Source organism: Eretmochelys imbricata, chromosome 17 (assembly GCF_965152235.1).
Source record: "Eretmochelys imbricata isolate rEreImb1 chromosome 17, rEreImb1.hap1, whole genome shotgun sequence".
Classification (NCBI taxonomy): Eukaryota; Metazoa; Chordata; order Testudines; family Cheloniidae; genus Eretmochelys; species Eretmochelys imbricata.
Window position 1 is genome coordinate 461,525 of NC_135588.1, and position 26,473 is coordinate 487,997.

The 26,473-nt window shown below is 48.1% G+C and overlaps 1 protein-coding gene and 1 pseudogene across 1 annotated transcript; both read right to left on the reverse strand.

Moving 5' to 3' along the window:
- Positions 1-14,443: 14,443 nt before the first annotated feature.
- On the reverse strand, positions 14,444-26,358 carry SCARF1 (scavenger receptor class F member 1). Its single transcript, XM_077836985.1, has 11 exons — positions 25,871-26,358; positions 23,614-23,675; positions 22,577-22,678; positions 21,523-22,048; positions 20,322-20,540; positions 19,316-19,444; positions 19,128-19,231; positions 17,443-17,560; positions 16,894-17,018; positions 16,474-16,614; positions 14,444-15,748 (listed from the first exon to the last, which is right to left on the reverse strand). Exons 1-11 carry the CDS (start codon positions 26,029-26,031, stop codon positions 14,676-14,678), a joined length of 2,760 nt encoding a protein of 919 aa, XP_077693111.1. The 5' UTR covers positions 26,032-26,358; the 3' UTR covers positions 14,444-14,675.
- On the reverse strand, positions 24,492-25,040 carry LOC144276425 (large ribosomal subunit protein uL5 pseudogene; annotated as a pseudogene).
- Positions 26,359-26,473: the final 115 nt, after the last annotated feature.

Sequence of the window (26,473 nt, forward strand, 5' to 3'; positions counted from 1 at the left end):
CAACATCCTCATTTCAACTTCCATATCTATCACAGGGGTGGTCAAACTATAGCCTGGGGGCCACATCCGGCCCTTCAGATATTTTTAATCTGGCCCTCCAGCTCCTGCCAGGGAGCAGAGTCTGGGGCTTGCCCTGCTCTGGTGCTCCAGCTGGGGGCTTGCCCCACTCCGTGCATGCTGTGGCTCCACACGGCTCCCAGAAGCAGTGGCATTTCCCTCCTCCAGCTTCTACACACAGTGGCAGCCAGGCAACTCGGCACGCTGCCCCCGCCCCAGGCGCCACCCCAGCAGCTCCAATTCAAACCACGGCCAATGAGAGCTGCAGGGGAGGCGCCTGTGGACGGGGCAGCACGCTGAGCCGCCTGGCCGCACCTCTGCATACGAGCTGGAGAGGGGACATACCGCTGCTTCTGGGACCTGCTTGAGGTAAGTGCCACCTGGAGTTTGCACCCCTGACCCCCTCCTGTGCCCCAACTCCCTGCCCCAGCCCTGATCCCCCTCCCGCCCTCTGAACCCCTTGGTCCCAGCCCGGAGCACCCTCCTGCACCCCCAACCCCTCATCTCCAGCCCTACCCCAGAGCCCATATCCCCAGCCGGAGCCCTCACCCCCCTGCACCCGAACACTCTGCCCCAGCCCAGAGCCCCGTCCCACACCTTGAACTCCTCATTTATGGCCCCACCCCAGAGCCCGCACCCCCAGCCAGAGCCCTCACACCCTCCCGCACCCCAACCCCCAATTTTGTGAGCATTCATGGCCCGCCATACAATTTCCATACCCAGATGTGGCCCTTGGGCCAAAAAGTTTGCTCACCCCTGATCTATCCAATCCCTTAGTTCACCATGCCTTGCCCTTCCCTCAACATTTGACTATAGCCTTGATCAACCCTCCAACTCAGAAATGAGTCATTCTCTTGACTTGGTCTTCACCAAGGACTCTCTCTCTCTGTTGCTGAGTTCTCCCTGTCTGGTCACCTGGTCTCTTTGAGCAGTGCTCACCCTAATCCAGCTTTTCTGTGACTTCCAATCCATCAGCACTAAGGACTTCTCTGCTCACAGCCCTCTCCTCTCTTCCTTTTCTTCCAATGACATGGTTGTTGATTTTCTCAGGCCTTCATTCTCCTCCACCCACATCACTTTTGCCCCTCTCTTCCATTTTGAGGTCCACCCTGCCAGTCCCCAGAACTCACTCACCATGACATTGGCTTCCTCTGCTCCTGCTCTCACACTGTGGGGTATCACTAGAAGAAACTCTGTGATCAGGCTGACTTCCTCCCTTACAAATTAATTCTCTGGCGTCTTACTTGTTAAACAACTCTACTTCTCCAACTTAAATGGATCCCACATTAACAATCCCAGACACCTTTCCACCACCTTTGACTCACTCCTCAAGCCCTCCCCTTCTCTTGCCTTCTCTCCACACAGGATCTCACCAATTTCTTCCAGGAAAAACTGGCAAAAGATGACATGTCCTTCACACTGCCCTCCCCTTCTTACAACTTTTACCTCCCTTCTCCCATCACAGGCACAAAGTTTCTTGTCTGCTCTCCTCCTCTAACCCCTGTACTTGCCCCAATGACTCCATTCCAAACCATTTCCTGGTCTACTTCATGCTCACTCTCATCTCCCCTTACTCTTCTTAACTTCTCACTCTCTTCTGGTTCTTTCCCTTCACAACGCAAGTGTGCTTTAGTTTCTCCTATCTTAAAAAAATCACCTTGTTCCTGCTTGCCTCTCCAACTACCACTCCTTCTCCCTGTCGTTTCTAAAAGCTCATTGAATACGCAGTCTACAATCACCGTCCAGAGTTCCTCTCCTCCAATTCCATCCTAGACCCTCTCCAAATCTGGCTTCTGCCTCTTGCACTCCGCTGAAACTGCTCTTGACAAAGTCTCTAATGACCTCTTCCTAGTTAAAGTTAAAACCAGTACAGCATCCTCATCCTCCCTGACCCGTCAGCTGCCTTCAACACCATTGATCATGCTCTTCTTCTTGAAATCTTAGCTTCCATGACTCTGTCCTCTCCTGGTTTTTCTCCTCTCTGATCACTCCTTCAGTGTGTCCTTTGGAGATTCTTTTCAAACACCCCCCCGGCCCCGCCACCAGTGTTCTGTGGGATTCCACAAGTCTCTATCTCTCAAGTAATTGGTCCCCTTCTCTTCTCCCTTTACAGCTTACCTCTGGATAATCTCACTTATAAACACAAACTGATGGCTCACAGACCTCTCTACAGCAGACTTGTCTCCTATCCAATCTAAAACTTCAGCCTCTCTCTCTGAAATTCTCATGGATGTCCACTCATCCATTCAACATGGCTAAAACACTTCTCCTAATCTCCCCCTCCCCCCAAGTCCTCCTTGCTACCTCATTTCTTGATCACTGCGGACAGTACCATCATCCTGCCTGTCACTCAGCCCATAACCTCTCTTCTAGGTCCTCACATCCAGATTATGTCTAAATCTTGCAGATTCTTTCTGCATAACTTTTCTAAGATAGAGTCTCTGCAGTCCATCTGCACAGCTAAAATTCTTGTCCATGCTCTCATCGTCTCATGTCTCAATTACTGCAACATCCTTTTCTCTGGCCTTGACAAATGCAATCTTGCCCCACTGATATCCATTCAGGGTCCTGCTACAAAGATAATTTTCCTAGACCATGGCTTTGACCATATCTCCCCTCTCTTTGCAACCCTTCACCGGCTTCCCCTTCTCTATTGCATCAAACATAAGCTATCCACCTAGCGTCTTTTATATGTTGTAGAGCTGTCAGTGTTTGCCTCCAATCAGTCCATGATGCCAATTTCCATTGCCCAGTTAAAATTTCAAACAAGCACCTTTGTGCTTTCTCTCATGCTGCCCCTCACACTTGGGAGGTGCTTAACCCTTTATTATGCACGCTGGGACCAGCTTTCTGGCACTGAGTTAAGAGTTCAGAACATGATACCTATCAAGGACAAAAAATTTACATCTGCTGACTGTACCATCAAAGTCCATATTAAGGTAGGTTTATTGCCATATCTACCATTCTACTGAGAAAACACCTGTTCAACAACACCAAGGAGAAAGCCTCTATAAACAGGGAAATACATAAATATCCTGGGACTTTACCAAACAATCAAGTGATTACCCTTCTAATGTTCATGTAAATCTGTTACCCCAGATGTTATTCATATCTAGTATGTAGATTTATACAAAATAACAGATGTCATAGAATCATAGAATATCAGGGTTGGAAGGGACCTCAGGAGGTCATCTAGTCCAACCCCCTGCTCAAAGCAGGACCAATCCCCAACTAAATCATCCCAGCCAGGGCTTTGTCAAGTCTGACCTTAAAAATAGCTAAGGAAGGAGATTCCACCACCTCCCTAGGTAACGCATTCCAGTGTTTCACCACCCTCCTAGTGAAAAAGTTTTTCCCAATATCCAACCTAAATCTCCCCCACTGCAACTTGAGACCATTACTCCTTGTTCTGTCATCTGCTACCACTGAGAACAGTCTAGAGCCATCCTCTTTGGAACCCCCTTTCAGGTAGTTGAAAGCAGCTATCAAATCCCCCCTCATTCTTCTCTTCCGCAGACTAAACAATCCCAGTTCCCTCAGCCTCTCCTCATAAGTCATGTGTTCCAGTCCCCTAATCATTTTTGTTGTCCTCCGCTGGACTCTTTCCAATTTTTCCACATCCTTCTTGCAGTGTGGGGCCCAAAACTGGACACAGTACTCCAGATGAGGCCTCACCAATGTTGAATGAAGGGAAACGATCACGTCCCTCGATCTGCTGGCTATGCCCCTAAGTATACATCTCAAAATGCCATTGGCCTTCTTGGCAACAAGGGCACACTGTTGACTCATATCCAGTTTCTCGTCCACTGTAACCCCTAGGTCCTTTTCCGCAGAACTGCTGCTGAGCCATTCGGTTCCTAGTTTGTAGCGGTGCATGGGATTCTTCCGTCCTAAGTGCAGGACTCTGCATTTGTCCTTGTTGAACATCATCAGATTTCTTTTGGCCCAATCCTCCAATTTGTCTAGGTCCTTCTGTATCCTATCCCTACCCTCCAGTGTATCTACCTCTCCTCCCAGTTTAGTGTCATCTGCAAACTTGCTGAGGGTGCAATCCACACCATCCTCCAGATCGTTTATGAAGATATTGAACAAAACCGGCCCCAGGACCGACCCTTGGGGCACTCCACTTGATATTGGCTGCCAACTAGACATGGAGCCATTGATCACTACCCGTTGAGCCCGACAATCTAGCCAACTTTCTATCCATCTTATAGTCCATTCGTCCAGCCCATACTTCTTTAACTTGCTGGCAAGAATACTGTGGGAGACCATGTCAAAAGCTTTGCTAAAGTCAAGGAACAACACATCCACCGCTTTCCCCTCATCCACAGAGCCAGTTATCTCATTATAGAAGGCAATTAGATTAGTCAGGCATGACTTGCCCTTGGAGAATCCATGCTGATTGTTCCTGAACACTTTCCTCTCCTCTAAGTGCTTCAGAATTGATTCCTTGAGGACCTGCTCCATGATTTTTCCAGGGACTGAGGTGAGGCTGACTGGCCTGTAGTTCCCAGGATCCTCCTTCTTCCCATTTTTAAAGATGGGCACTACATTAGCCTTTTTCCAGTCGTCCGGGACTTCCCCAGATCACCATGAGTTTTCAAAGATAATGGCCAATGGCTCTGCAATCACACCCGCCAACTCCTTTAGCACTCTCGGATGCAGCGCATCCGGCCCCGTGGACTTGTGCTCATCCAGTTTTTCTAAATAGTCCCGAACCACTTCTTTCTCCACAGAGGGCTGGTCACCTCCTCCCCATGCTGTGTTGCCCAGTGCAGTAGTCTGGGAGCTGACCTTGTTCGTGAAGACAGAGGCAAAAAAAGCATTGTGTACATTAGCTTTTTCCACATCCTCTGTCACTAGGTTGCCTCCCTCATTCAGTAAGGAGCCCACACTTTCCTTGACTTTAAGGGAAAGTTTATTATGTAGAATTTGTAATTACTTTTAAATATTATTAAATTGTAAAAATAAAACTAAACATTTATGTACAGTGAGCACATTAGCTAACAAAATGTAACTCCTGTTTTCTGATATAACATACAGTGCTTTCTGAGTCCCATGTAACTATTTTCATTTATCTTGAATACATAAAATTCAAATCTAAAATGTTCATTCAAACTGTCACAGCCAGGCAGCCTTGTAAGTGCTGAGTTGCATTTCATGTTGGGAGAACTAAAATTTGGCCTATCGTTTTCTTTATATCTCTGTTTGCAAAGTTGGAATCCTTTATACATATGGAGGGGTAGAGGGTAGGTTTCAAACATAATGCTTTTATAAAGAAAATTTCAGTATTGCATCACAGCTCTGTGTAATTAAATCTATAGTGGCAAGCCAGTAGGCCAGCTCTGAACACAATCAATAGCAAAAGTCCTACTGACTTTAAAGAACTGTTCCCCCTGTACTGTTTATACACGCGAGGCCCAATCCTGAACCCATTAAGAAACCAGATTTTAATTTAAAGTTTCAAACTTTTAATCTGTCACATTATGATGGTTTAATTGTAACAAAAGAAAAAAATTGAAGGTACGTTTGTAAGATGATCAGACTTACCAACCAGGGAAGCTTCTTTTACAGCAGTATAAATGGAATACAGTACATCCGATGAAGTGAGCTGTAGCTCACGAAAGCTCATGCTCAAGTAAATTGGTTAGTCTCTAAGGTGCCACAAGTACTCCTTTTCTTTTTGCGAATACAGACTAACACGGCTGTTACTCTGAAACCAGTACAGCTACCGAGCACCTACCTCTGAGTTACTGCTGCGCTTACTCCACCTGCTGGAGAAAGTCCAGACTAACAAGATAAAATGGAATTTCCTTCCAGGGTAGCTGTGGCTGGATTGAATGAGTCTGTGTATCAGCATGTGTATGCAAGTGACATACAAAAAATATATTCTATCATATTGTGAGAATCTGCTTCCCAAGATATATAGGTAGTAAATCACAGATACATGTATTCTGCGAAGGGGACCCAACATTCAACACCATGCAGTTCCACCAGCACTAGTAACAGCAAAAGTACTATGGCAAACGAGGTACATGCCTTTGTCCACTGTGTCGCCTAGCCATGGCTCAAAGCAAACCTAGGTAAGGCAGTGGTAAAGACGCCAAAGCCCTGTCTACACTACAGCTTCCAATCTCGCTGTTATCAGTGGAATTGCACCCGTGGTGAAGTAAAGGGCTTATTTTTGCCAGTGAACGTGCAGTAAGAGACCAAACTATAAACTGAATTAACAGTAACAGGGCCCACCTTAATTCTGCTGTGATTCACTCACAATCCACCACAAGAGTCCCATAAATCTCTGCACATAACAACTGTCCAACTTTCCCTCATCCACCTGCCATCTAGTGGGTGAGAAAGCAGTGGGACCAATGATATGATGCACTGCCTTGTGGATTTATCATTTTTATAAAGATATTATCACCTGAAGTATCAGCAATTCCAGGATAAAACTTAGACAAAAACCATAATCCTTTGATCAACTCTCCCTCACATACACACAAAGCTCAGCTGGCTCTAGTCTCATACCAGCCTCATTTTCAGTCAGTCATTCTGAAGATGAGCACGTTGTAGTGATTCTCTGAGATATGCTCAGGAACAAACAAGTGGGTAATATCTTTAGACAATCTAATGAAGGGGGAGACAAACCCCTATACACATCCACCCTTGCAGGAACAGCAGCAATGTTGACTCACCAGAACATTGCTATTTTTTATATTGTCTTTTTAATTATATAAAATTTTGCAGTGTTTATATCCAAACAACCATGTCCTCTCCCAATTCCATCTCCTAGCCACCCTTGTCCATATACTGCTTCAGACATATTTTCATCAGTGACCTGTTTAATATTATTAAGTGGATTCTTCTCCTTTGTGCAGTCAGGCTCAGGACCCTGGAAGAATCACCAGGGAGGATCCCCCCACCTTCTGGTTACTTTTCTAGGGCCTTCTACCCAAATCATGTATTGATTTGGAATATTTGATAGCAGCCCAGTGTCCCCCATTGCTTGTCATTAGCATTTGTCTATGAGGAAGTCAGTGCTCCATACATGTCAGGATTGTTTCTGTACTTCGGACAAGCAGGCTGGCATTATATTCTCAATTAAGGCAAACAGGCCAGGTGGCTCTCTGCTGCAGGAGATAGTTCTGGTGCCGACCAGGTTTTCTTGGCAAGATCATCTGCCAGGCCCTGTTAGCAGGTGCATTTTTGCAGGCAACTATCTGGACGTCTTTGAATCATGGATAAACCTTTCCTCATCAGTGAGTATTTTGCCCGAGAAGGGCCTGCATGACTTTGCCTGGTGGTGGTGGTTATGAGGTGGACAGTGCTGGTGGCTGTGGTGTCTGTTGCTCAGAGGCTGCTGTCACTGATGGAAAGAAGAAAGCAGGAGGATAATGCACTGAAATCAAAATCCCTGATGTTTTGTAACCAGTGTGAACACAGAAAAATCATTCTGTCTAGTATGTTTTCCTACCACGCTCATCACCATAGTATCTGAGAGCCTGCACAAAAGGAGATGAGTCCGCTGGAGGGTTATTCTAAGAAAGGTTAGGCCCAAGCTGCAACTCATCTTTGCTCCTTTTGTGCCTCTGAGTCCCTCACTCTGTTAAAGTTATCACAGTAATGCCAACCAAATAAAAACCTTTCAATTGCTTCAACAGCAGAGAACACCAACACAGCTTTGTTTATCTGCGTAGCTACTTGTCACTGACTATCATTTAAAAAAAAAGTGTTGATGGAATTTGGAGGATCAGAGCCAGAACAACAAAAAGGAGCCACATAAGGAACTAGTACTGCCCATCCACAGATTCTGGGCCATAGGTCTCCTACATGCAGCATACAAGCACTGGCAAAATGACATTAGAACTATCTTTAGAAAGAATATGGAAAGTGTGCACTGAAAATCTACCTCTCTCCTCTCCACCATGTGCTTTTGAGACATGAGCAAGAGGAGACACAATACCTCTGTGTCCTTCCGTCTTATCTGGGAAACACCAGGCTTAGCAAATTAGATCCTTGAACACAGAACACGTTCTTATCATGGTGAAGATCTTTTAAGCTTGATAGTTGTCTGTTTGACAGGAAAGACAGTCTAACTGCTGGCAGCTACTTTGTACACACAGTACCTGCAGTGAATTAGGTCACATGAGATTAATTTCTGGCATCAGAGTAAAAACATAACTCCGCTCACAGGATATAAATATCTCATTCTGATTAGAAAAATGTCTGCATATAGAGCTTATTCTGATGCATTTCTGCCATTGTAATAAAATACCTTAAAAACAGAAGCCAATAATGTACCAAAAAGGGACTTGTTCACATGGGGCATGCGCAAAGCTAGGATTCTACTGGAATAACATTACAGCATTACATTCTATCTCCACAAACCCTAGATGATGTGGCTACAATTCTTGTCAAGCAGACTACAGGGCATATGGCAAAGGCACTTTAAACAAATACAACCAATTAGTTTCAAAACTGAAACACCCTGATCTGGATTCTCTTCAACCACCAATAAGGAAATAATGGATCCAAGGCACACACGTATTCTCCTGTTTGGAGATGTTCTACGAGAAAGAAAAAGAACTCAAATCTCTGACCAAATCTGTTCCGCAAACTTTGACTATTTGAAAGCATTTTAACCTTGAAAGTCTGAAGACAAAATCAGTGACCTTCAGATCACTGAGATCAGCATAAGGATTAATAAAGGAGGTACAGCTGGTAATTTACTCATGCTGAGACATTCCCAACCTGTCCCTCTCTCACAGCTCTGTTGTTTACTGCTATTGTTGTCTCTGCATGTTCAGATTTATAAATGAAATTTAAAAATTAAACAAACCAGAAGCTGAAACAATGCACAGGACAGCAGAGCTGAGTCACCCTAAATCTCTGAGACTATTTTTGGTGATGTCTTTGTTTTTGTCGACCTGAACTCATTTTAGGCTTAATTAAGAACTGTTTACATTCAGAGGCCTCCGCATCACTCAGATTAACACAAGAAAACATGCAAGAACTACATTAGACAAATCAACCCAAAACCAGTTCAGTGCTATAAATGCTCTCTGGACTTGGCTTCTTGAATTACCACCAGTTTCAAGTATTCCTAAGGTGCCTAACACCAAATCTCTTCTTACTCAGGGAATCAAATAAACCGTTTTCTGAGCCACTTTTAGCTCCCTTAGCACTGAGGATTGTCTCATCCCATCTCATCTTGTCAATGTACAGGGCTGGTCCTGTCCACCCAAGCAGGACTACCTCATTGCCCATAGAATCATAGAATATCAGGGTTGGAAGGGACCTCAGGAGGTCATCTAGTCCCCTGCTCAAAGCAGGACCGATCCCCGACTAAATCATCCCAGCCAGGGCTTTGTCAAGCCTGACCTTAAAAACTTCTAGGGAAAGAGAAAGAAAAGGAGTACTTGTGGCACCTTAGAGACTAACCAATTTATTTAAGCATAAGCTTTCGTGAGCTACAGCTCACTTCAATCGGAAGTGAGCTGTAGCTCACGAAAGCTTATGCTCAAATAAATTGGTTAGTCTCTAAGGTGCCACAAGTACTCCTTTTCTTTTTGCGAATACAGACTAACACGGCTGTTACTCTGAAACCTAAGGAAGGAGATTCCACCACCTCCCTAGGTAATGCATTCCAGTGTTTCACCACCCTCCTAGTGAAAAAGTTTTTCCCAATATCCAACCTAAATCTCACCCACTGCAACTTGAGACCATTACTCCTTGTTCTGTCATCTGCTACCACTGAGAACAGTCTAGAGCCATCCTCTTTGGAACCCCCTTTCAGGTAGTTGAAAGCAGCTATCAAATCCCCCCTCATTCTTCTCTTCTGCAGACTAAACAATTCCAGTTCCCTCAGCCTCTCCTCATAAGTCCTGTGTTCCAGCCCCCTAATCATTTTTGTTGCCCTTCGCTGGACTCTCTCCAATTTCTCCACATCCTTCTTGTAGTGTGGGGCCCAAAACTGGACACGGTACTCCAGATGAGGCCTCACCAATGTTGAATAGAGGGGAACGATCACGTCCCTCGATCTGCTGGCAATGCCCCTACGTATACATCCCAAAATGCCATTGGCCTTCTTGGCAACAAGGGCACACTGTTGACTCATATCCAGCTTCTCGTCCACTGTAACCCATAGGTCCTTTTCTGCAGAACTGCTGCCGAGCCATTCGGTCCCTAGTCTGTAGCAGTGCATGGGATTCTTCCGTTCTAAGTGCAGGACTCTGCATTTGTCCTTGTTGAACCTCATCAGATTTCTTTTGGCCCAATCCTCTAATTTGTCTAGGGCCCTCTGTATCCTATCCCTACCCTCTAGCGTATCTACCTCTCCTCCCAGTTTAGTGTCATCTGCAAACTTGCTGAGGGTGCAATCCACACCCATCCTCCAGATCATTTGTGAAGATATTGAACAAAACTGGCCCATGTGAAATGGTGTCATGTTTGAGGCATTTGTTGACAATGTATGGTTTAAAGCTGTAATTAAGGGAATTGGAATTACAATTTCCCCATTGGATATAAATTTATGATTTGGAGAAACTTTGGCAATGCTGCTTTCTACGTGAACTCTTCATGCTAGTCAGGAAAAATAAAATATTTTCCCTCAGCACTAAATTTACAAATCCTGTCATACAGAGGCCACTACAATTACATTTGCTCTAAGGTTCCCTCACACTTGCAGGTCAGTGCAGGTTTCCTGCTATATTAGAAACCTGCAAATAAACTCTACATTATAGCTTGGACCTTGTAATACATTGAGTGCAGCTGTAGAAATTAATATGTTTAGATCCTTCCACGTAAGCCAAAGAAGTTTGATAAACTTTTACAAACCCAGATATTCTCTGTAGATAAGATGCTAAAACGAATTCCACTAAGGCTGCTTTTGATAGTCCATGTCATCTACATGCGGTGTGACTGAGAAGAGAAATCCACTTTAGGGAAATCTCCCTGCACGTAGAGGGATGCCATTCAGCATTCTCCAACTTCTGAGAAGGCTGCTACCTGTGTGGGGGAAAAAACAGGAGTACTTGTGGCGCCTTAGAGACCAACAAATTTATTAGAGCATAAGCTTCCGTGGGCTACAGCCCACTTCATCGGATGCATTGAATGGAACATATAGTAAGAAGATATATATACACATACAGAGAAGGTGGAATTTCATACAAACTGTAAGAGGCTAATTAAGATCTTGTCCACTGTCTAAATTATCACTACAAAAGTTTTTTTTTTTCTCCTGCTGATAATAGCTCATCTTAATTAATTAGCCTCTTACAGTTTGTATGGCAAATTCCACCTTTTCTCTGTGTGTGTGTGTGTATATATATATATATATCTTCTTACTATATGTTCCATTCAATGCATCCAATGAAGTGGGCTGTAGCCCATGAAAGCTTATGCTCTAATAAATGTGTTAGTCTCTAAGGTGCCACAAGTACTCCTGGTTTTTTGCAGATACAGACTAATACGGCTGCTACTCTGATACCTGTGTGGGGTGAGTTCTGGGGGAGAGGTGACTTCAGGACTCACAAGCCACGAAGAGCTGTTTTAGATTACTGCTAAGAAATGGATGCAGAAGCAGAGTCACCATCACCCCTGTTTTCTGTTTATTAGAAAACATTTTAGTGCATGTGCTCTCTGCACTGTTCCTGACAACTCAGCAGCAGGTGTCATCTGAGGGTTCCTTCACTGCATTAACACAAAAGAACTTGTGCACAATCCCCAGACTGTGAGACAGAGCTACTCTATGAGCCAGTATGCCCTGCAGGAGTTCTCCCCAGTGCTGATGGCAGTGAGGGGCCTGCTTCCTTGGCAGGAGAAGCACACATAAGCCTCTTGACTTCATGCACACACAGCCCACTTGATTGATGCCCACAGTGGCAATAATACCTTGGAGGGGAGCAGGGGAATGGAGCATTTTTTACTGCACAGCTGGTATAATGGCTACATTGTGAGATCTTGGGGGAAACAGACAGCTGCCTTCCCACCACATCTTAGCACAAAGGTAGTGTTGTTGCACCTACAGGCTGAAATGCATTGCTCAGCAAGACAGCATTGGCAAGACAGAAAACACCATGAGGTGAGGGGAAAACACTTCCTGGGGTCCCAGAATCATTCATATGTGACTCAAGCGCAACTCAGAAGAATGCTCTTTGGAAACACTCTCCCAAGTTCCTGGAGACAGCTTTTGTCCTCATAGCCCCAGTCATGCTCTCCATCTGGGGATTTTCAGGAGTCCAGTCCCAGCTCCTTTGTGACATGGCAGTCTGGGCTCAGCAGCAGGAACTGGTTGCAGGGCTGTCTTTCTGTCCCACTTCCCCACTGGCCCGGCTTCTAATTTTAGGATTTTTGGCTGGTCCTATCAGTGCTGCTGAGTCAGAAAGAGAAACTGACAAAAAACCAAGACACATCTCTGGGGAGCAACTGACAGTAATCAGGGAGGGAGGTGTGGGTGCTGCTCTCTGCAGCACCCATGGGCTATAGGGCAGTGATGACCACAGCACTCTCAGCACCAGTCAGTCTCTGTCTGTGAGCTCCCTGAATGGGGAGCCAAGCCACTGCTCCCTGCCCTTGCAAGCATATTGATGGCAGGGGCTAGCAGTGTGTTATTTCCTCCTGCAAGGGAGAGAGATAGGGCTCGCCTGGGAGCTGCCAAGTGCCCTTAGCATGTGGGGCTAGAGGACTCAAGCCCCAAGCAGACACTTTCTTTGCTTGTGCATAAAGTCTGCTCTGCTCAGTGTGTTGCCAGATGAGGAGAGCCGGGAGTGGAGCAGGGAGCACTGATCCCTCTGTTTTCTACCAAGAGCAGTGGGAGGCTGCAGGCAAGACTGTCTTTGCAGATCTGGTTCTGGAGCCTGGCAAGGATTTGAAGAGACCCCTCTAACCAGTAAGGGTAGGAAGGCTGGTTTTAAGACCTGGGTTCAAGCCCTGGCTCTGCCACAGACTCCCTGTGTGACCTTGGGCAAGTCCCTTAGTCTCTCTGAGGCCTGCTCTACACTTAAAAGTTACATCAACAAAGCTACAGTGGCCAGGGATGTGAAAAATCCACAGCCATGAGCACTGTACCTATGGTGACCTAATTCCCAGCATAGAGGCAACGACGTCAGTGGAAAAATGCCTCCATCACCTTAGCTACTGTGGCTCGGGGAGATGGAGGTCCTCCAGCGATGGAAAATCCCCATACATCACCATAAGCAGCACCACAGGGCCCTGTACAGTAGGCGAGCTGTAGCCTGGGGAGACAGCAGGTCCCTAAGGCAGGGGATGAGAGGGAAACATTCATTAGTGATTGTGAGGGTTGAGATACAATAGTGATGGGGCCATGTGCGGGGGTGTTCACCCACACTTGCCCTGAAAGGGTTAATGCAGATTGAGAAGGGGGCTAATTAACCCAAAAAGCCACAGCTGAGGTCTCGGTGGCTAAGCAATCCCCTGAATGAATGAGGAAGGCCAGCTGAGGAGGAAGGAGCTGGGTTGGAGCTATACAGGCAGGAAATTGGCAGCAGAAAGGGGACTGCAGGGAAGGAGTTTGCAGTCACTCCCTGGGAGAAGGGAGGTGTGTCTGGAGCTAGAGGCAAGTACCCTACAGTTACTTATAGGAGGGGGGAGTTTGGGCTGGCAAATTCAGAGCGGTAGGCAAGGCTCAGGGAAAAAGCTGCAAGGTATGAGGTTGCTCAGACTTGCTGCTAATGAGAGGGCCCCGGAGCCGGGAACCATAGTAGAGGGAGGCCCCAGGTCCCCCTTCCAGCCACTGGAAGAGTGGCACGGTTTCAGCAGTAAAGGGAAGACTGCCATTTCATATGGAGGAACTTTGATACGCCCCCCTGGACTGGAGGGCCAAGTCACAAAGAAGGAGCTCCTTGAGTGGCAGGCAGCAAGAGGACGATGGGAGAGACACTGCCAGAGGACGGCATAATGCCTGGCCAGAGCTAATCCCCAGGATGGCCAGAAGGAGGCACCACTAGCGGTGAGTCGTGTCCCCCCCATGACAGGCCCATATAGGTACCTGTCTCGAAGGAGAGATAACCTGTCAAGGAGCATGACAACTCACATGCATTGGCTGTCTGTGTTATTCTGCTGTAATTCAGACTCCTGAACCTCACATAGATGGTATTTTCCTAAGATCCCTGGGTTGGTCAGCCCAGCAAGCTAAAAGCACAGTCATCAAATAAACATGCCATCAGGTACAATCACTTCTTCTGATTAATCTACTTGTATTGGAGGTGCCTGAACTGACTTGCCCGCAGCACCGTCCCTCCTTGGTAATGATTCATGGCAAGACTAATATGGAACTCAGGAGGGCATCTCTGCGGCTCCATTAGGTAACATTGCTACTCAAAGCAAGTTGCCTCATTTGAACATTAACATGCAATGCAGAACCTGACCCTGTGGGTCACACAGAGATTTAATGGTAACGCTAGACAATAATCTAGTTCACATGACATGTCTGGGAGGTGAAATTCTGGGTTCCCTCTAATACCAGGCATGTTGCAGACCTAGCACTCTTCAATAGCTCGTGGCCTGCCCTGCAAGGTGCACTGCCCACTCTGGCCACAGCTCCATTGTGATGACTGTCACAGTTCTGAAACAGAGGCAGGATTTAGGTCCTGGGTGGGTTTTCAAGTGTTGGCCTCATAGTCAGGGGAGGTGGCAGGAGACTCGTCTGAAGGACAGCGATTTGGAGACACATTTTCGTATTTGGGTTCCTCCTCAACAACAGCCTGTTCATTTGTTTCTAGGCTTCTGGCCTCTTCAAGACTTTCACTCTTCTTGGGGTCCCCTGTGACCTCATCTTCTCCTTCCTGAGCCACTAGTCTTTTAAATATAGGAGATGTGTGGATGAGAGGTTCTCGCTTAACAGGAACATCTATCTGGTGTCTATGTGTGAGGAGCTCAGGTGACTCACAGGGCTCCAGATCTTTTGTCTTGGAGCTCTCCTTGTGTGGAGGGGATGGCTGGGAGAACATGTCTCTGGAGTCCCTCTCTGAGCTCAGGGCCCTGCGGGGAGGTTTCTGGATGCTCTCAGTACTTTTCCTCACCATGGGCTCCTCCCTGAAAGCCCTTTTTACTCTCTGGAAACTACCCAAACGTTTCAGTACAGCCTGAACTGTCCCCTCTCTGCTTCCATCAGCACTCTCATTGGACTTGGAGGATTTCCCTGCTGTCCCCACAGTCACGTAAATGGTTGTGACATTCTGCTCCTTTCCTCTAACATCCAAAGTGTTTTGATGCAAAGCTGCCTCAAGGGCCTCGACTCTCTGGGCCACATGTCTGCCACTTGACACTGGCATCCTGTGGCCTCCTGAGGTACCCCTGGGGGAGGGCTGGTGGCTATCCTCAGCCTCAGAGATGGGCTCTGGGTTTTCGTAACAGTCACCTGGCAACCCACCCTGCTGGGGCTGCTCCTCCGGGTCAGCATGGTGCTGGTGAGAGGGAACTTTGGTGAGACCCCAGGGGGCTTTGGGCTTCCGAGTGGTATTTGGTGTCTCCATGGAGCCTCTTTGACACTGAGGGCCAAATTTAGTTCCTTCTGCAAAAGACACCGAGGGCCTCTTGGCTCTGGCGATGCTGGATGTGCGGGGGATGGTGAAAGGCTGGGAGACGTCCTCAGAGTTAAATGCTGATGCATCAGGAAATTCATGACACTTGGAGCTGCCTTCCTGAGGCTCAAAGCCTGCCACTGCAGGAACATCTGGAGAATAAGGAAGGGAAGGGGGGTTAGGCTGCTTCTCCCTTGGCTACAGAGGCTTCCAAGAACTAAGTCACCAGCATACCGACAGGCTTCTCCTTAGCTCAGGGCTCAAGGTTAGAGCATGTGGCCTTTATCCTCTTCGCCATGACTGGGGGCTTCTAGGGACTAGAGTATCCAGAACTGGCACCATTTGGGGTTGCACTGCACTTCTTTACTCCCAGACTTGATTCTAGATTTATGAGAGTGGATGGTGGGGTAAGGTACTGAGTTAGGTTTTACGCACTGATGCCACAGGGAGCCCAGGGTGGGAGCTGTCTTAACTGCAGCAGCTATGGAAGCACAAACAGCTGCAATGAGCTCTGAACTTATTTGAGGGAGGGAGTTGTGAAATCAGCAGTTTTCTGAGGACATGTAGCTCTGGCAAATACCACAGCATATTTCCATTTCACACTAAACTGATCGGAAGGCCAGAAACAGAGCTCAGCCTCCCTGTATGGAAAGGAAAATAAGGAACTAAAAATAATTGTTGCCTGTGTGTAACACAAGTCCTTTGCAAATCCCTCCCCACAAGTACACATGGAATGAAATTCACCCTAAGCAAAGGGCCTCTGTCCCACTGGGCCATCTGCACAGGGATGACTTTCGCCCCCACAGAGCAAAGGAAACAGGGAAGGAGAGTTCAAAATGAGTCCTAAGGAGATGGTGAAGCAACTGGGCAGCGTTACCTTCTCTGGCAGGGACACAGTAAGCTGGGCCCTCATCGTCAGTGTCAAAGGAGGAGGAGAAGGAGCTGTCTGAGGCCCAGGCAGCCGAAGGCGGTTCAATGAAGCTGGGATTGAAGGGAATCTCTGTGTCATGGTGCGAGACTGGAAGGGAAGCAAGACTATGAGGAAGAAGCAATCCAGCTCTCAGGACCACATGCTGGTCTATGTGTTCTAGTCTGTACTGTACCAGGGATGCCCTAGACTGCATGTTCCATGGGGCAGTCACCTGGTAACTGGCTGGCACAGCTTGCTCGTTTGCAATTACAGTATGAATGTAAGGAGATACAGTTCCTACCCTCAGGAACTCTAAAGACACAGACAAAGCAGGGCATAATAAAGAGTGCATCAATCAGGGATCCGTGCTAATAATCCTGATCTTACCTGTGACTCGGGGTAGTCTGTAGCCACTCAGTGAGAGGCAAGGTAACGTGGAGCTGAGATTTGCCAGCACCCCCTGCACGTGATGTTTCATTCTGGAGATCGCATCACCATCAGCAACAGTCGTCCTTGGAAAGAAAGAACAGAGATGTGTGGCAGAGATGACTGGCTTTCCAATTAAACAAAGCTCACTCCTATCTTGCTGGGAAATGGAGTTGGAATCAATTTGGGAGAAGCCTGCACATGTGGCAGCCCCATTTCTGACCAAGTCCTGCAACCTATCCGCTAATGCAGTTTGACTCATGGGCTGATTTATGGGCTACATGAGCCAAATAAGTAAAATGAAGTAACATGAAATTTTGAAGTAATTCCCTGTCAGGCAACAGAACCCAATGAAGATGCTAAGGACTCTTTATTTGCCTTGAGGCTAATTTTAATTGGCCAGAAAAGGTTCCTCTCGGTTCTAGGGCCGTTCAGCAGCAATGGCCCACGGCAGGTGGCTCTTCTCTTTGCAGCTACATTTCTACAGCACCTGACACATTTTAGTAATACCTGTCTCTGGCATCCAACTTGCTGGTTCCACAGCAACAGCAACAGCAGGTGACACAGAGTAATAAGAGGAGTAATGGGATGAGAATGCCAGCTATCAGGGCTCCCTGGTGCTTTGATCCTGCATGGAGAAACAGTGTAGAACAAGGTGAAATTCTTACTTAGCTGGCAAGTTCAGAGCACTGGGAAAGCCATCCTGGAGGAAGGATCTCAGATCTGGGGACCTGCCTCAGTGGTCTCAGAATGTACTAAACAGATCCAGTCCTGTTCGAATCTCGTCCCATTCATACCGCTCCATATCATAAGGACAGTTGGGGAACTCAGCCCAGACCCAGCACCCAGCTCACAGAACCAGCACATCTTTTGGTATCTGCAGAGTGACAGTCTCTCTGAGTGAGCCCCAGGGTTCCAACTCCTCACCCAGGAAGAGGCAGGAGCTCAGGACAGGCTAAGATTTTCTCAGTGCTGTTTGCTCCCGTACACTCTTTCAGCATAACACTGATGATACCACATTACAGGAGAGTGTATTTCCACCAGGCACAGCCCAGTTAGCAAAACCATAAGCAAGACAAGGTGCTGATCTTACCATTACCAACCAAGAATGTATCTGTACATTAAAGTCAAGTGGACTCTACTCCAGACACATTTTCTATGTTAAAGAATCTTTGACTTACTGTGGCACATTCAGGAACATAAGGACTTGCTCTCAAAGATCAGACCTTTTGGGCCATCTATTCCAGTTGTTAGCCTTCAGAAGAGGCCAGTGCCAGATGCTTCAGATGAAAGTGAAAGTCCTCTGACTGGCACTAACCAATGTGGTCAGAATCACCCTTCCTAAATCTCCTATTCAATTTCAAACTTTCCCCTGCAGTATTTTATTCAGATGCATTTCCACATTTTTTAGAACCTGGGTCCACACGGGGATGATAAACCGAGTGAGAGTGCTTCTCCATAGTGCAATTATGTCCTTCAATCAACTGTTACAAACCAAGCAATTCTTCATCTACCCACAAACAAGTGACTTTACAATCAAGGCTGGATCCATTTCTCTGCTGTAATTTCATGTGACAGACTCAGAGAAACACCTTAACTCTAAACACAGTTAATCATTTTAGTTACACTCTGACATACTCCTGATGAATGTTATGGATGAAAATATCACCCTGTGCTACAGGATGGGAACAAAGACACAGGGACAGAAATATCAAAGGCCTAGAGCAAGATTAAGGTCTTGTGAGGCACAATGAGCTTCACACAACGTGGGCTCTGGTTTTTGGACTAACTTTGAATCCCAATTCAAACTGTTGTGGTACTTGAATCTGGCATGATAGCTGCACTCAGCTAAACAGGCTTGGGCAGTGCGGAGGGGTTATAACAAGGAAACCAAAGCCACAAAAATGAGATAGGAAAGAGCTCATTTCCCTGATCTACAGAGATGGAGGAGAAGAGGGAAGGGAGTTTCCTGGAGGCTCATGCTGTATGGCAGTAGAGGTACTGCATGACACTGTGCAAAGCGTCTTTGCTGGGAACCAGCCCGAGTCCAGAGGGCACCTTGGCTTCCACAGCAACCTTTTGGTGTCTTATGTGGTTTTATATTGGGAGAGAAGGAACCAATTCTCTGCTCTGGGAAGGAGAAGATCTGGTTAATAGGGAATGAATGAAAAGGTACAGTGCACGATATCACTTACTGAGCACACAGTCCCCAGAGTGTGGGTGGCAGGGGCCCCTTGGACATCGGCAGGGGGAAGAACAGTTCGCTCCAAAAAAACCCTCTGGGCAGGTCTCATTGCAGCTGAGGGGAGAGACAGAAAGAAATGGAAAATGCTCGTTTGGAAACATCCCATCCTCTGCCCACTGCAGCTTCCCTCGCTTTTACCTGGTGCCCCAATAGCCAGCCTGGCAGATACACTCCCCAGACACTGGATCACAGCTCCCATTAACACAGTCTGGACAGGTGAACCTGCATCCATCTCCAAATGTTCCGGCAGGGCAGGATGCTTCACAGCTGCAGAGAGAGGGGAGAATCTAGCTGCTGGCTCATGGGAGAGAGGCTGGCAATGCAGAGGGGCTATAGCTTAGTTTGAGGGTTAGCAGCTGTCACAGTGCAGAGCCTGCTTTGCATTTGCACTGATATTAATGTTCTGCCACAGGGCCCTGACTTGTTGCTAATCTTACTTGAGGATGGGAATGGTGATCTGGTGGTTAGGGCACTAGAGTGTGACCCAGGAGTTCTGGGTTGTGTTCCTGGTTCTGACAGACTCCATGCGTGACTGCGGGAAAGACACTTACCCCTTCTGTGCTTCAGTTCCCCATCTGCAAAATAGGGATAATCTTCCCTAACTCATGGAGTGGGAGGCTCAGATACTGAAGATACTACAGGAAAGGGAACCATAGACAAGCCTGTAAATATATGCGGCTCATTGTGTTGTAGAGTCCTGCTGGGGATGCACTGGGTGTCTCTGACCTCAGGGCTCTTTGACCTCAACAAGACAAATATTGAATAGAGATTGGTTGCTGTTTATTTTCATTGTTCTCTGGTATTACACCTGACGCCAGGATTTCTGCAGACAGCACACAGAGAGACCTCCTAGTGTGTCTGAACACGGCCTTGCTCTGCACACATTTGGCGAGAAGGGAGGCTGTACCACTGAATGCATGTTGGGTGGTCTCCACCCAGAATCCCTAGCTCAACTGTCTGACAGCTGTCCGTCTATCCATGGACAATCATCACACAGCGTCTAAGCTTCCGTACTGTGAATGAAGCTTTCAAACAAATATTTTCTACTTTACGCTCAAGGAAACCTGAGGACAGAGGATGTCTGCTACAACAGAGAATTGAGCTCCACAGGGCAAACATCACACAGAAAAAGAGGGGTCCGTACCTGGGTCCTGTCTTGCCAGGGTCACAATTCAAGCAAGCCCCTGTCTCTGGATGACAGGCCTCCCCTTGTCGGCAGCTGGGACACATCTGTGCACAGTTCTCCCCATGGTATCCAGGCGTGCACAGCTTCTTACAGAGGGTACCATTCCAGCCAGAGTCACATGCCAGGCAGAACCCATCCACAGGAGAGCAGGGCTGGTTCTGCTTGCAGTGCCCACAGCTGCACAGTCAGAGGTGTAAGGAACAATCAGCATCAGAGCTGGGGGAACAGCGGCCCCACATCCCAAACCAAAATAAATAGGGCAGAGAAATAGGGAGAAGAGAACTGTACTCTCTGCTCCACAGCCAAGACCAAACAGAGCATGCTCCCACCAGCAACAGCCCTGGGAACAAAGCAATCTGCTCCCAAAAGAGCTCAGGTCACTGACAGCCTGCACAGCCCTCCCATACCCCATCCACAGTGCTTCCACACACAGCAGTATGGCAGAGGCATCAGCCCCCTTCTCTGAGACAGGTGTCCACTGGTGGCATTCCTCAGAGGTTTCCCTCTGTACAGCTGTGATATAGTCCCTGCTGTGTCTAAGTGACAATGGAGGCAGTTACCCCTGTGGAAACATGCTACAGAGTTTAACAGGAATGATGACATCTCATGAGATCTTATTGGAATTTAACAGGGTTTTGTAGCTATTACGCTAAAAAACCTATTGAATGCAATGAAGAAAGAGAGATCCTCCTCTGTAGGCCCTGAATCAGCCTACAGAAGAGCTATCTATAGTTTTCTACTGAAGTCTACAAGACTTTCCCATGGGGGACAGTCCTGTGCCCCATTCCTCAGCTGATCACAGCCAGACCTCCCTGGCCACTGGCTCAGGAAAGCCTCTCCATCACCAGCCAGGAGATGAGCTCACAAAATGATATCTCCCCACGCCTCTCCCAGAGTATGAATAGGGCAGCCAATCCAAATCCTCGCTGCCCCTTTCCTCTCAGTCCCTTTATATGAAAGAGCTGCGCCCTACAGTCTAACAAGCATCAGCTGCCCACTCCCTGAGCTCTACCCAGTCTGGTCCTAAACTCCTGCATACCCAGCAGGGAACACAGGCTTCTGGGCATTCTGGGCTTCTTCCCTAGGCAGCCCCAGACTCATGCAGTCACCTTAGGGCACTATACCTTATCACAAGCACGCAGAATGATCTTCCTCTTACCTGTATCTGCACTGAGATCCGTAATAACCGGCAGGACAAGGATCCCCACAGCTCCTGCCCTGATAGCCAGGGTTGCAGCTGCAATGCCCATCAAGAGGGTTGCAGTTCCCATGCAGGCAGTCACAATGATGTTGGCACAATGGCCCCCAAAACCCAGCCCTGCACTCACACCTGCCTGAGTCTTGGGCACAGGGTGAGAGGTGGCAGGTGCATCTGAAGCTGCATCTCCTACCCCACCAGCCCTGGGCGCAGATGCACTGCCCTGTGACAGGGTCACAGTGGGAGCTGGCCAGCCTGCACAGACACTGCTTCTTGCAGTTCGGTGCCCACCAGCCTGGCTCACACTGGCAGGCTCCAGTGAGGGTGCTGCAGTGGCCATGAGGTCCACACTGGCATGGGAACTGGCAGAGTACTCCCCAGCGGTTGGCATTGCAAGTGCACTGGCCGCTTACAGGATCACACTTCCCATTGGGATGGCATGAACAGCTCTTCTTGCAGTCCGAGCCCCAATACTGGTCAGGGCAGCCTACAAAGGGAACAAGACAGATACCAGATCGCAACATGCAGGAGTATAGGAGTCTCTGTGCCACAGGGAGGAGAGCAATCTGGCAATGGGTTTGGTGTTCTTTCCCTATGGGGTGGTGTAAGCCATGGAAGGGCACAGGCTGGTAGGCCCTTGTAGGTCCTATGCAGTAGGGAGACTAAGGAGCAGGGACTACCAAAGAGACACCCCACACCCAACTGGGAGGAGACATCAGAACAGCATGCCCCAAACACTGTCTCTGCTATGCTGTAACATGTGGATGTAGCTGCTTGTGCTCATGGATGGGCCAAGGGGCTGCTGGGCACTTGGAGCACTTAACTGTGACCGTGTGCCATCATGCTGGGACCTCTGGCCTGAGCTCACCTCCTGGGACCCAGCCAATGTCCTGATGGGTGCAGTGAGCGCTGTGTCACAGATAGAGTCTCTGAGATCACAGGGGATTCTCTGTATGTCTAAGGGTGAGAGTCTGCCCTGCCCCCTCTTTACCAGCCCCTCCATGCCCATACTCACGGGAGTTGCAGTTGGCTCCAAAGAAGCCAGGTTTGCAGAGGCAGATCCCGGGTCTCACACACACCTCATCCATCTTGCAAGCATCCTCCCCTTCACACCACGCTGTCAACAGCAGGACAAGCTAATCAGGAGCCAGGCTCCCCCAGCACAAGGCTGCTGGCAGGCACGTGGCCAGGGAGAGGAAGTGCAGATAGGCTGGGCATCAGCAGCTTCTCCGGAGCTGCCAGGGGCCAAGGCCCTTTGGCCTCCAGGTCCTTGTCCCTGTGGATTTGGACCAGTGACCTAGCCTGTCAGTGACTCCAGTTCCCAATCAGCACCCCCCACGTGCCCTCATGTGTGGGCTCCAGAGAGAGAGAGGTTGGGGATTCTGCTCCAAGCCCTATGGTGCCTGGGACACACTCTGCTCCAACTGGCCCCAGCCCTGGCCTTCAGCCAGGAAGTTGAGACTGAGGCTAGAAATGACCTACAGGTGATGGCTTCTGGGAGGCTTTTTGAGGAGAAATGGCTGCCTCAAATCCTATGGAGTGAACAGCTCATGCAGCACTTAGATATTGGGGCGGTGGGCTCTGTAGCAAATCCTGAGGAGAGATTCATCTGAGCAAGTGTTAATGGGATGGGGCGGAAAGCAGCATGGCTCCCCTTTTCTGTGAAGAGCAAACGCGAGCTTCCCACCACTTCTCCCCAGCTTGGGGGAGAAGCTCTCCCACCAGCATTGCTGGTGCTCTGAGTGCCCCCCTCCTGCTTCAGCCTACATTAACCCTGGAGTGCAGCTGGACAGATGCAATAAGGCACAAAGCTGCACTTCACGAGAGGCCTTATAGCTCTGCAACCCTTGCCTTGGTTTGCATCACGCCCCAGCAGAATATTCTGCACCTGAAATTAACACCCTTCAGCCTCTAGGGAAGAAGCAGTTTCCCAAAATGTTGCTGGATTCTGAGCAACAAAGAACTGAGATTCAGGAAATGCACACACCAAACAGCCTGAAACGGCTGGTCAAAATGACAAAGGCATGAGATGTAAAGCCACTGATGACTCACCAGCTGTGCATTCCCTGCCTTCCTGTTTCCAACCTGGGCAGCATACCAGACCTGCAGAGAGGCTGGGGAAGGGAGAGATCTGTTAGCATAGGAGCAGGGTGTTGGGCAGCAAGGGCTCATGAAAGGGGCAATATACTGGGGTTGAGATAACGCTCCTATGTTTGCATTAAAGCCCATATAATCTAGGAGGAACTAAGGATCAGCCAGAAGCACCTCTCCCAAGGTTCAGCCTGGAACATGCTGAAGGATGGGCATGCCTTTGGAAGCATTGCCCTGGGAAGGACACCAGAGGAACGGGAGGAAGTCATGAGCAGGCTGCAGTACTAAGGCTGTCCTGACTGGTTCTGTCAGTGTTGTCTCCCTGTGTTTAAGGAGACACCCAGTGTTTACAGCTTATTTTTCGGAGTCATGCAAGTCTTTAGATTCTTTCACCTGCTGGTAGCAGCCAGCTGCATAGCAGCCAGCAGCCACCAAGTAATAAAAGACTCTACTAGACAATACCACGATGGTTGAGAAAGAGGGTACCAAGGCCAGAAGACAGGGTCTACAGGAGGTTTCTGCAGGGAGTCTCCTACTGAGTTCACAAGACAGAGCAATCCCAGGCAAAGAAATCAGGCAGTTCTAGGCCCTTTTTGTTTGATGGATAATATCTAACTCATAGCATGTAACAGAGAGTGGTGTTAGGGAGCCGTATTTGCCTCAGTTCCAGAGACTCATGAATACTGTGATACCATGAGGTTAGTTTTACGTAGTTAGTTTAAAACTCTGTACAAACCATGGCAGTACTCTGCCTTCTTACCACATGGTGGCCTGGTGCTCTCTGGGCTTTAATTGCTGTCTATTTTTTTTTTTAAACGTTAGAAAATTTTATTAGCATTTTTCGTAACTGGAACTGCTCATTTGCCAGGAAGGATGATCCCATTGTACTTCTGCTGGAACCAACGCATGGCCTCCTCCTTCCCAATTCTGTGCTTGGCTCCAATGGAGCTATTTTGCGTTTCTTGTCAGCAATGCTGAAGCCTGGCCTGCCCAGAACCACATAGAAGTCCAGGCCATAGATGCCAATGCTGGGATCGTATTTAATTCCCAGATCAATGTGCTCCTGGATTCCAAAGCCAAAGTTCCCAGTGTCTGAAAGGTTGTTTTTCCTCAACTCATATTCTTACACCTTCAAGCCTTTCTCCAGAATCTCCTCTGCTTTGGCCCCACGAACCGTGCAGTGAACAGCAATCTTTTCATTTCTCCTGATTCCAAAGGATCTGACAGTATATCGAGCCTTTGAGAAGACAGGAGTCTGGCCTGTGAGCTGCTCCAGCACTTTGGCTGCCTGGGTGAGTCTGTCACCACTTTCCCCAACACAAATGTTGAGACAGAGTTTGCGGATGCGCAGCTCACACATGGGGTTCTCCTTCTCACCTGATCTTGCGCAGTGAACTCCTTGGGACAGGGACTGTCTCACTCTCTCGTGGAGCACTAAGTATATTGACAGCACCTGAGATATAAAACTAAAAACTAAACCTACCCACACATTCAGCTCTCTCTGTGCTATTAAACAAACCCACACCTCTGCCTGTCTCATCCCTCTCGCACACCAACAGATTTACAACTGTGCTATTAAATACACACTACTCTGCCCATGTGATCCCCTCTCACACACACACACACAGAGCTATCCCTGTGTTATTAAACAAACAGGTCTCTGCTTGTGTGATCCCTCTCATACAGAGCTACCCGTTATTAAACGGTCATGTGCCTGTGTGATCCCTCTCTCTCTCTCACACACACACACACACACACACACAGAGCTATCTCTGTGTTATTAAACAAACCCACACCTCTGCCTGCCTCATCCCTCTCACACACCAATATACAACTGTGTTATTAGATGCATACTACTCTGCCTGTCTGATCCCTCTCTCTCCCCCCCCTCCAACAGCTATCACTGTGTCATTCAACAAACACACGTCTCCATGTGATCCCGTCTTCGCGCACACAGCTATCTCTGTGCTACTAAACAAGAATATTTTCCTTGTGTGGTTACACTCTCTCACAGAGATCTCTGTGCTGCCACATTTATCCCTGGGCCATATAGTTCCAGCTCAGGGAGCTTATTCTATTGAGTATGTTAGTCAAAAGATGACAGTGAATTAATCTCTGCGGCAGAATTACTTCTTCTTGCCCTGTTGTGGGAAGGGTGCTCTGAGACGGGTATGGAGCAAAAGGGGAAGGTGGGTAAAGAAAGGTATTGGACACCTACCTGGTAGCCTTGCACACATTCCTCCCATTAGGGTCCAGCTCTTGAGCAGAGCTCCCAATCCATGGCCAGAAATGGAGACAAAAGAGTAACAACAGCAGCTGCGCCATCTGGGTCTGGATACAGGGTGATGCTGGCCACAAGGGGCTTCCAAGCCAAGGCATGGGCTGTATGCAGCTTTCTTGTCCGTTGGTTGGCTCTGTCTGTCTGTCTTCCTCTCAGTTTCTGCCTCACCCCCTCTGGCCTCAAATTTCCTCCTTGCTTTTTCCTGAGGAAATGCAGGAGGCGAAAAAATCCCTCACATCCAAGGAGCCAGAAGGGGTGGGAAGGGAAGTGGGGGCAGGGCAAACGCTGTATCCCACCGTTCACTGCAGCAGTAGAAACAGGGGAGCCCCTAGAGCCAGCATCATGTTGAGGAAAGTTACTTGCTGCTGGCAAAGCCTAATAGTTGCCACAGGAGCAATCAGAGGGACAAAGCCAACCTCCCCACCCTCCATCCTCCACCCCCAAACATCACCTCAGCCTGCCCCCGTCCACTCCACCGAGTATCATGTCCTCTACCCCCATCTCCTCACATCCCACCCACCCCCCACTCAACGGCAGACC